General features: G+C 44.1%; 1 protein-coding gene across 1 annotated transcript in view; it reads left to right on the top strand.

Annotated features, from left to right (window-relative positions):
* The window catches only part of LOC311125548 (N(6)-adenosine-methyltransferase non-catalytic subunit METTL14-like), a gene marked incomplete at its 3' end in the record, with an annotated part of 33,474 nt that extends 22,191 nt beyond the window's left edge, over positions 1-11,283 (top strand). The window contains exons 4-7 of the mRNA XM_084199583.1: positions 4,065-4,142; positions 5,178-5,265; positions 6,515-6,605; positions 11,142-11,283. Coding sequence (XP_084055709.1) covers positions 4,065-4,142; positions 5,178-5,265; positions 6,515-6,605; positions 11,142-11,283 — 399 coding nt within the window. The remainder of the gene's footprint in view (positions 1-4,064; positions 4,143-5,177; positions 5,266-6,514; positions 6,606-11,141) is intronic.
* Between the last annotated feature and the right edge of the window lie 223 nt (positions 11,284-11,506).

Here is an 11,506-nt window from a genome sequence, read left to right on the forward strand (position 1 = left end):
GAGAGAGAGTAGAAACAGACTGGCATTTCAGTTCCATAAGGAGTTGGAGAGAGAGAGTAGAAACAGCCTGGCATTTCAGTTCCATAAGGAGTTGGAGAGAGAGCAGAAACAGCCTGGCATTTCAGTTCCATAAGGAGTTGGAGAGAGAGCAGAAACAGACTGGCATTTCAGTTCCATAAGGAGTTGGAGAGAGAGAGCAGAAACAGCCTGGCATTTCAGTTCCATAAGGAGTTGGAGAGAGAGCAGAAACAGCCTGGCATTTCAGTTCCATAAGGAGTTGGAGAGAGAGAGCAGAAACAGACTGGCATTTCAGTTCCATAAGGAGTTGGAGAGAGTAGAAACAGCCTGGCATTTCAGTTCCATAAGGAGTTGGAGAGAGAGAGTAGAAACAGACTGGCATTTCAGTTCCATAAGGAGTTGGAGAGAGAGCAGAAACAGCCTGGCATTTCAGTTCCATAAGGAGTTGGAGAGAGAGCAGAAACAGACTGGCATTTCAGTTCCATAAGGAGTTGGAGAGAGAGAGCAGAAACAGACTGGCATTTCAGTTCCATAAGGAGTTGGAGAGAGAGAGAGTAGAAACAGCCTGGCATTTCAGTTCCATAAGGAGTTGGAGAGAGAGTAGAAACAGACTGGCATTTCAGTTCCATAAGGAGTTGGAGAGAGAGAGAGCAGAAACAGCCTGGCATTTCGGTTCCATAAGGAGTTGGAGAGAGAGCAGAAACATCCTGGCATTTCAGTTCCATAAGGAGTTGGAGAGAGAGCAGAAACAGACTGGCATTTCAGTTCCATAAGGAGTTGGGGAGAGAGAGAGCAGAAACAGCCTGGCATTTCAGTTCCATAAGGAGTTGGAGAGAGCAGAAACAGACTGGCATTTCAGTTCCATAAGGAGTTGGAGAGAGAGCAGAAACAGCCTCGCATTTCAGTTCCATAAGGAGTTGGAGAGAGAGTAGAAACAGCCTGGCATTTCAGTTCCATAAGGAGTTGGAGAGAGAGCAGAAACAGACTGGCATTTCAGTTCCATAAGGAGTTGGAGATAGAGAGCAGAAACAGCCTGGCATTTCAGTTCCATAAGGAGTTGGAGAGAGAGAGAGTAGAAACAGACTGGCATTTCAGTTCCATAAGGAGTTGGAGAGAGCAGAAACAGCCTGGCATTTCAGTTCCATAAGGAGTTGGAGAGAGCAGAAACAGCCTGGCATTTCAGTTCCATAAGGAGTTGGAGAGAGAGAGCAGAAACAGCCTGGCATTTCAGTTCCATAAGGAGTTGGAGAGAGCAGAAACAGACTGGCATTTCAGTTCCATAAGGAGTTGGAGAGAGAGAGAGTAGAAACAGACTGGCATTTCAGTTCCATAAGGAGTTGGAGAGAGAGAGCAGAAACAGCCTGGCATTTCAGTTCCATAAGGAGTTGGAGAGAGAGAGCAGAAACAGACTGGCATTTCAGTTCCATAAGGAGTTGGAGAGAGAGTAGAAACAGACTGGCATTTCAGTTCCATAAGGAGTTGGAGAGAGAGAGTAGAAACAGACTGCCATTTCAGTTCCATAAGGAGTTGGAGAGAGAGAGTAGAAACAGACTGCCATTTCAGTTCCATAAGGAGTTGGAGAGAGAGCAGAAACAGACTGGCATTTCAGTTCCATAAGGAGTTGGAGAGAGAGAGAGCAGAAACAAACTGGCATTTCAGTTCCATAAGGAGTTGGAGAGAGAGAGCAGAAACAGACTGGCATTTCAGTTCCATAAGGAGTTGGAGAGAGTATAAACAGACTGGCATTTCAGTTCCATAAGGAGTTGGAGAGAGAGAGCAGAAACAGCCTGGCATTTCAGTTCCATAAGGAGTTGGAGAGAGAGAGCAGAAACAGACTGGCATTTCAGTTCCATAAGGAGTTGGAGAGAGAGAGTAGAAACGGACTGGCATTTCAGTTCCATAAGGAGTTGGAGAGAGTAGAAACAGACTGGCATTTCAGTTCCATAAGGAGTTGGAGAGAGAGAGCAGAAACAGCCTGGCATTTCAGTTCCATAAGGAGTTGGAGAGAGAGAGCAGAAACAGACTGGCATTTCAGTTCCATAAGGAGTTTGAGAGAGAGCAGAAACAGCCTGGCATTTCAGTTCCATAAGGAGTTGGAGAGAGAGAGCAGAAACAGACTGGCATTTCAGTTCCATAAGGAGTTGGAGAGAGAGAGAGTAGAAACAGACTGGCATTTCAGTTCCATAAGGAGTTGGAGAGAGAGTAGAAACAGACTGGCATTTCAGTTCCATAAGGAGTTGGAGAGAGAGCAGAAACAGACTGGCATTTCAGTTCCATAAGGAGTTGGAGAGAGAGTAGAAACAGACTGGCATTTCAGTTCCATAAGGAGTTGGAGAGAGAGTAGAAACATCCTGGCATTTCAGTTCCATAAGGAGTTGGAGAGAGAGAGCAGAAACAGACTGGCATTTCAGTTCCATAAGGAGTTTGAGAGAGAGCAGAAACAGACTGGCATTTCAGTTCCATAAGGAGTTGGAGAGAGAGAGCAGAAACAGACTGGCATTTCAGTTCCATAAGGAGTTGGAGAGAGAGAGAGTAGAAACAGACTGGCATTTCAGTTCCATAAGGAGTTGGAGAGAGAGAGCAGAAACAGACTGGCATTTCAGTTCCATAAGGAGTTTGAGAGAGAGCAGAAACAGCCTGGCATTTCAGTTCCATAAGGAGTTGGAGAGAGAGAGCAGAAACAGACTGGCATTTCAGTTCCATAAGGAGTTGGAGAGAGAGAGAGTAGAAACAGACTGGCATTTCAGTTCCATAAGGAGTTGGAGAGAGAGAGCAGAAACAGACTGGCATTTCAGTTCCATAAGGAGTTGGAGAGAGAGTAGAAACAGCCTGGCATTTCAGTTCCATAAGGAGTTGGAGAGAGAGCAGAAACAGACTGGCATTTCAGTTCCATAAGGAGTTGGAGAGAGAGTAGAAACAGACTGGCATTTCAGTTCCATAAGGAGTTGGAGAGAGAGTAGAAACAGACTGGCATTTCAGTTCCATAAGGAGTTGGAGAGAGAGAGCAGAAACAGCCTGGCATTTCAGTTCCATAAGAAGTTGGAGAGAGAGCAGAAACAGACTGGCATTTCAGTTCCATAAGGAGTTGGAGAGAGCAGAAACAGACTGGCATTTCAGTTCCATAAGGAGTTGGAGAGAGAGCAGAAACAGCCTGGCATTTCAGTTCCATAAGGAGTTGGAGAGAGAGAGCAGAAACAGCCTGGCATTTCAGTTCCATAAGGAGTTGGAGAGAGAGAGAGCAGAAACAGCCTGGCATTTCAGTTCCATAAGGAGTTGGAGAGAGAGAGCAGAAACAGCCTGGCATTTCAGTTCCATAAGGAGTTGGAGAGAGAGCAGAAACAGCCTGGCATTTCAGTTCCATAAGGAGTTGGAGAGAGAGTAGTCATGTGTGCATACATTTTTACGTATGGGTGGTCCCGGGGATCGAACCCACTACCCTGGCGTTAAAAGCGCCATGCTCTACCAATTGAGCTGCAGAGGACTCCAATTGAGCTAAATACTCCAATGATTGAGCTTGTCTTGCCGATGGAACCAATGGTGTAGTCCCAAATCCGCAAACCCTTCTGGCGCTGTAAGCTCAAGCAATATTCTTGTTGAATATATGTTTCATAAGCGTAGGAGGAGGTTCGGCCGATGGACCTGCGTGTGTTTCATAGCGTGTGTGTGGTCTGTGTGGAGGTGCGGCCGATGGCATGGGTGAGGACCTGCGTGTGTGGTCTGTGTGGAGGTGCGGCCGATGGAATGGGTGAGGACCTGCGTGTGTTTCATAGCGTGTGTGTGGTCTGTGTGGAGGTGCGGCCGATGGCATGGGTGAGGACCTGCGTGTGTTTCATAGCGTGTGTGTGGTCTGTGTAGGAGGAGGTTCGGCCGATGGACCTGCGTGTGTTTCATAGCGTGTGTGTGGTCTGTGTGGAGGTGCGGCCGATGGGATGGATGAGGACCTGCGTGTGTTTCATAGCGTGTGTGTGGTCTGTGTGGAGGTGCGGCCGATGGCATGGGTGAGGACCTGCGTGTGTTTCATAAGCGTGTGTGTGGTCTGTGTGTAGGAGGAGGTGGAGGTTCAGCCGCCAGATGAGAGCAACCCTTATGAAGAGGTCTACAAGGACTCCAGCACCTTCCTCAAGGTACCACACACACACACACACCACATACACACACACCACATACACACTACACACACACCACATACACACTACACACACCACATACACACTACACACACACACCACATACACACTTCACACACCACACACACACCACATACATACACACACACACACACTACACACACCCTGTTCTCTCTCTCTCTCTCTCTCCTACATATTCAGTTTCATTTTAAGGGCTTTATTGGCATGGGAAACGTATGTTAACATTGCCAAAGCAAGTGAAATAGATAATAAACAAAAGTGAAATCAACAATAAATATTAACAGTAAACATTACACTCAGAAGTTTCAAAAGAATAAAGACATTTCAAATGTCATATTATGTATATATACAGTGTTGTAACGATGTGCAAATAGTTAAAGTACAAATGGGAAAATAAATCAACATAAATATGGGTTGTATTTACAATGGTGTTTGTTCTTCACTAGTTGCCCTTTTCTTGTGGCAACAGGTCACACATCTTGCAGCTGTGATGGCACACTGTGGTATTTCACCCAGTAGATACAGTGGGGGAAAAAGTATTTAGTCAGCCACCAATTGTGCAAGTTCTCCCACTTAAAAAGATGAGAGAGGCCTGTAATTTTCATCATAGGTACACGTCAACTATGACAGACAAATTGAGAAGAAGAAAAATCCAGAAAATCACATTGTAGGATTTTTAATGAATTTATTTGCAAATTATGGTGGAAAATAAGTATTTGGTCACCTACAAACAAGCAATTTTCTGGCTCTCACAGACCTGTAACTTCTTCTTTAAGAGGCTCCTCTGTCCTCCACTCGTTACCTGTATTAATGGCACCTGTTTGAACTTGTTATCAGTATAAAAGACACCTGTCCACACACACCCTGCTGTCTCTCTCTTTCTCACTCACACACACACACACACACACACACACACACACACACACACACACACACACACACATATACCTGCTCTGTGTGAGAGAGAGTGTGTGTTGTTGTAGATTAACTGTATGTCTCTGTCTGTATCAGGGTACCCAGAGTCTGAACCCCCATAATGACTACTGTCAACACTTTGTCGACACCGGACATCGACCACAGAACTTCATCAGAGACGTCGGTAAGACACTGTGTGTGTGTAACCTGTGTGTGTGTGTGTGTGTAACCTGTGTATGTGTGTGTGTAGCCTGTGTATGTGTGTGTAACCTGTGTGTTTATGTGTAACCTGTGTGTGTAATCTGTGTGTTTGTGTAACCTGTGTGTGTAATCTGTGTGTTTGTGTGTAACCTGTGTGTGTAATCTGTGTGTTTGTGTGTAACCTGTGTGTGTAATCTGTGTGTTTATGTGTAACCTGTGTGTGTAATCTGTGTGTTTATGTGTAACCTGTGTGTGTAATCTGTGTGTTTGTGTAACCTGTGTGTGTAATCTGTGTGTTCATGTGTAACCTGTGTGTTTATGTGTAACCTGTGTGTATAACCTGTGTGTTTATGTGTAACCTGTGTGTGTAACCTGTGTGTAATCTGTGTGTTTGTGTAACCTGTGTGTGTAATCTGTGTGTTTGTGTAACCTGTGTGTGTATGTGTAATCTGTGTGTTTGTGTAACCTGTGTGTGTAATCTGTGTGTTTGTGTAACCTGTGTGTGTAACCTGTGTGTGTAATCTGTGTGTTTATGTGTAACCTGTGTGTGTAATCTGTGTGTTTGTGTAACCTGTGTGTGTAACCTGTGTGTTTATGTGTAACCTGTGTGTTTATGTGTAACCTGTGTGTGTAATCTGTGTGTTTATGTGTAACCTGTGTGTGTAATCTGTGTGTTTATGTGTAACCTGTGTGTGTAATCTGTGTTTATGTGTAACCTGTGTGTTTATGTGTAATCTGTGTTTATGTGTAACCTGTGTGTTTATGTGTAACCTGTGTGCGTAATATGTGTGTTTATGTGTAACCTGTGTGTGTAATCTGTGTGTTTATGTGTAACCTGTTTGTGTAATCTGTGTGTTTATGTGTAACCTGTGTGTGTAATCTGTGTGTTTATGTGTAACCTGTGTGTAATCTGTGTGTTTATGTGTAACCTGTGTGTGTAATCTGTGTTTATGTGTAACCTGTGTGTGTAATCTGTGTGTTTATGTGTAACCTGTGTGTGTAATCTGTGTTTATGTGTAACCTGTGTGTGTTTATGTGTATCCTGTGTGTGTAATCTGTGTGTTTATGTGTAACCTGTGTGTGTAATCTGTGTGTTTGTGTAACCTGTGTGTGTAATCTGTGTGTTTATGTGTAACCTGTGTGTGTAATCTGTGTGTTTATGTGTAACCTGTGTGTGTAATCTGTGTGTTTATGTGTATCCTGTGTGTGTAATCTGTGTGTGAGTGTTTCAGGTCTGGCTGACCGGTTTGAAGAGTATCCTAAACTCAGAGAGCTGATCAGACTGAAGGATGAGCTGATCTCCACCACCAACACCCCTCCCATGTACGTCACAGTGTTTCCATGTCAGTTATCTAGCAGAAGGCCTGGTCCAGAGCAGAAGGCCTGGTCCAGAGCAGAAGGCCTGGTCCAGAGCAGAAGGCCTGGTTCAGAGCAGAAGGCCTGGTCCAGAGCAGAAGGCCTGGTCCAGAGCAGAAGGCCTGGTCCAGAGCAGAAGGCCTGGTCCAGAGCAGAAGGCCTGGTCCAGAGCCATCAGGAGCTGTTAGGGTTATGGGCTCATCAACAGATTATTCACCTAGTCTGCTTGGGGATTCGAACCAGCGAACCTTCGGTTACTGGCCCAACACTCTTAACCGCCTGCAACCCCCCCCCCCCCCCCCCCCCCATGTACGTCACACCCCCCTTGTACGTCTCCTCCCAATATACGTCAGCTCAAACCATTTATATTACAAAGAGACTGGACACTGTGCCTCAAACCATTTATATTACAAAGAGACTGGACACTGTGCCTCAAACCATTTATATTACAAAGAGACTGGACACTGTCAAACCATTTATATTACAAAGAGACTGGACACTGGACACTCAAACCATTTATATTACAAAGAGACTGGACACTGTGCCTCAAACCATTTATATTACAAAGAGACTGGACACTGTGCCTCAAACCATGTATATTACAAAGAGACTGGACACTGTACCTCAAACCATTTATATTACAAAGAGACTGGACACTGGACCTCAAACCATTTATATTGCAAAGAGACTGGACACTGGACCTCAAACCATTTATATTACAAAGAGACTGGACACTGTACCTCAAACCATTTATATTACAAAGAGACTGGACACTGTGCCTCAAACCATTTATATTACAAAGAGACTGGACACTGTCAAACCATTTATATTACAAAGAGACTGGACATTGTACCTCAAACCATTTATATTACAAAGAGACTGGACACTGTGCCTCAAACCATTTATATTACAAAGAGACTGGACACTGTGCCTCAAACCATTTATATTACAAAGAGACTGGACACTGTGCCTCAAACCATTTATATTACAAAGAGACTGGACACTGTCAAACCATTTATATTACAAAGAGACTGGACACTGCCTCAAACCATTTATATTACAAAGAGACTGGACACTGTACCTCAAACCATTTATATTACAAAGAGACTGGACACTGGACCTCAAACCATTTATATTACAAAGAGACTGGACACTGGACCTCAAACCATTTATATTACAAAGAGACTGGACACTGGACCTCAAACCATTTATATTACAAAGAGACTGGACACTGGACCTCAAACCATTTATATTACAAAGAGACTGGACACTGGACCTCAAACCATTTATATTACAAAGAGACTGGACACTGCCTCAAACCCTTTATATTACAAAGAGACTGGACACTGTGCCTCAAACCATTTATATTACAAAGAGACTGGACACTGTGCCTCAAACCATTTATATTACAAAGAGACTGGACACTGTGCCTCAAACCATTTATATTACAAAGAGACTGGACACTGTGCCTCAAACCATTTATATTACAAAGAGACTGGACACTGTCAAACCATTTATATTACAAAGAGACTGGACACTGCCTCAAACCATTTATATTACAAAGAGACTGGACACTGTACCTCAAACCATTTATATTACAAAGAGACTGGACACTGGACCTCAAACCATTTATATTACAAAGAGACTGGACACTGGACCTCAAACCATTTATATTACAAAGAGACTGGACACTGGACCTCAAACCATTTATATTACAAAGAGACTGGACACTGGACCTCAAACCATTTATATTACAAAGAGACTGGACACTGGACCTCAAACCATTTATATTACAAAGAGACTGGACACTGGACCTCAAACCATTTATATTACAAAGAGACTGGACACTGCCTCAAACCCTTTATATTACAAAGAGACTGGACACTGGACCTCAAACCATTTATATTACAAAGAGACTGGACACTGTACCTCAAAGGTAGCTTAGTGGGTAAGAGCCGACTAGGTGAAAAATCTGTCGATGTGCCCTTGAGCAAGGCACTTAACCCTAATTGCTCTTTTAAGTCGCTCTGGATAAGAGCGTCTGCTAAATGACTAAAATGTAAATGTACTTTATTGAGGAAACGTGTACTGACTATGAATGTACTAACTACTGAGATATGTGGTGGTCCCACCTAGCTATCTGAAGATGAATGTACTAACTACTGAGATATGTGGTGGTCCCACCTAGCTATCTGAAGATGAATGTACTAACTACTGAGATATGTGGTGGTCCCACCTAGCTATCTGAAGATGAATGTACTAACTACTGAGATATGTGGTGGTCCCACCTAGCTATCTGAAGATGAATGTACTAACTACTGAGATATGTGGTGGTCCCACCTAGCTATCTGAAGATGAATGCACTAACTACTGAGATATGTGGTGGTCCCACCTAGCTATCTGAAGATGAATGTACTAACTACTGAGATATGTGGTGGTCCCACCTAGCTATCTGAAGATGAATGTACTAACTACTGGAGATATGTGGTGGTCCCACCTAGCTATCTGAAGATGAATGTACTAACTACTGAGATATGTGGTGGTCCCACCTAGCTATCTGAAGATGAATGTACTAACTACTGAGATATGTGGTGGTCCCACCTAGCTATCTGAAGATGAATGTACTAACTACTGAGATATGTGGTGGTCCCACCTAGCTATCTGAAGATGAATGTACTAACTACTGAGATATGTGGTGGTCCCACCTAGCTATCTGAAGATGAATGAACTAACTACTGAGATATGGGGTGGTCCCACCTAGCTATCTGAAGATGAATGTACTAACTACTGAGATATGTGGTGGTCCCACCTAGCTATCTGAAGATGAATGTACTAACTACTGAGATATGAGGTGGTCCCACCTAGCTATCTGAAGATGAATGTACTAACTACTGAGATATGTGGTGGTCCCACCTAGCTATCTGAAGATGAATGTACTAACTACTGAGATATGAGGTGGTCCCACCTAGCTATCTGAAGATGAATGTACTAACTACTGGAGATATGTGGTGGTCCCACCTAGCTATCTGAAGATGAATGTACTAACTACTGAGATATGTGGTGGTCCCACCTAGCTATCTGAAGATGAATGTACTAACTACTGAGATATGTGGTGGTCCCACCTAGCTATCTGAAGATGAATGCACTAACTACTGAGATATGTGGTGGTCCCACCTAGCTATCTGAAGATGAATGTACTAACTACTGAGATATGTGGTGGTCCCACCTAGCTATCTGAAGATGAATGTACTAACTACTGAGATATGTGGTGGTCCCACCTAGCTATCTGAAGATGAATGTACTAACTACTGAGATATGTGGTGGTCCCACCTAGCTATCTGAAGATGAATGTACTAACTACTGAGATATGTGGTGGTCCCACCTAGCTATCTGAAGATGAATGTACTAACTACTGCGATATGTGGTGGTCCCACCTAGCTATCTGAAGATGAATGTACTAACTACTGAGATATGTGGTGGTCCCACCTAGCTATCTGAAGATGAATGTACTAACTACTGAGATATGTGGTGGTCCCACCTAGCTATCTGAAGATGAATGTACTAACTACTGGGATATGTGGTGGTCCCACCTAGCTATCTGAAGATGAATGTACTAACTACTGAGATATGTGGTGGTCCCACCTAGCTATCTGAAGATGAATGTACTAACTACTGGGATATGTGGTGGTCCCACCTAGCTATCTGAAGATGAATGTACTAACTACTGAGATATGTGGTGGTCCCACCTAGCTATCTGAAGATGAATGTACTAACTACTGGGATATGTGGTGGTCCCACCTAGCTATCTGAAGATGAATGTACTAACTACTGAGATATGTGGTGGTCCCACCTAGCTATCTGAAGATGAATGTACTAACTACTGAGATATGTGGTGGTCCCACCTAGCTATCTGAAGATGAATGTACTAACTACTGGGATACGTGGTGGTCCCACCTAGCTATCTGAAGATGAATGTACTAACTACTGAGATATGTGGTGGTCCCACCTAGCTATCTGAAGATGAATGTACTAACTACTGAGATATGTGGTGGTCCCACCTAGCTATCTGAAGATGAATGTACTAACTACTGGGATATGTGGTGGTCCCACCTAGCTATCTGAAGATGAATGTACTAACTACTGAGATATGTGGTGGTCCCACCTAGCTATCTGAAGATGAATGTACTAACTACTGGGATATGTGGTGGTCCCACCTAGCTATCTGAAGATGAATGCACTAACTACTGAGATATGTGGTGGTCCCACCTAGCTATCTGAAGATGAATGCACTAACTACTGAGATATGTGGTGGTCCCACCTAGCTATCTGAAGATGAATGTACTAACTACTGGGATATGTGGTGGTCCCACCTAGCTATCTGAAGATGAATGTACTAACTACTGGGATATGTGGTGGTCCCACCTAGCTATCTGAAGATGAATGCACTAACTGTAAGTCTCTCTGGATAAGTCTCTCTGCTAAATGACCAACGTGTGTGTGTAGGTATCTGCAGGCGGACCCAGAGCACTTTGACCTACGTGATCTGAAGTGTAAGTTTGACGTGATCCTGCTGGAGCCTCCACTAGAGGAATACTACAGGGAGTCAGGAATACCCCACACCGAACGCTACTGGAATTGGGATGACGTGAGTTACTGGGGGGGGGGGGGGGGGGGGATACTACAGGGAGTCAGGAATACCACACACCCAACGATACTGGGACTGGGATGACGTGAGTTACTGGGGGAGGGGGGGGGGGGGGGATACTACAGGGAGTCAGGAATACCACACACCCAACGATACTGGGACTGGGATGACGTGAGTTACTGTTGGGGGGGGGGGGGGGGGGGGGGGGGATACTACAGGGAGT

Source organism: Coregonus lavaretus (assembly GCF_964263955.1).
Source record: "Coregonus lavaretus genome assembly, contig: HAP1_SCAFFOLD_3617, whole genome shotgun sequence".
In the NCBI taxonomy this organism is placed as follows: domain Eukaryota; kingdom Metazoa; phylum Chordata; class Actinopteri; order Salmoniformes; family Salmonidae; genus Coregonus; species Coregonus lavaretus.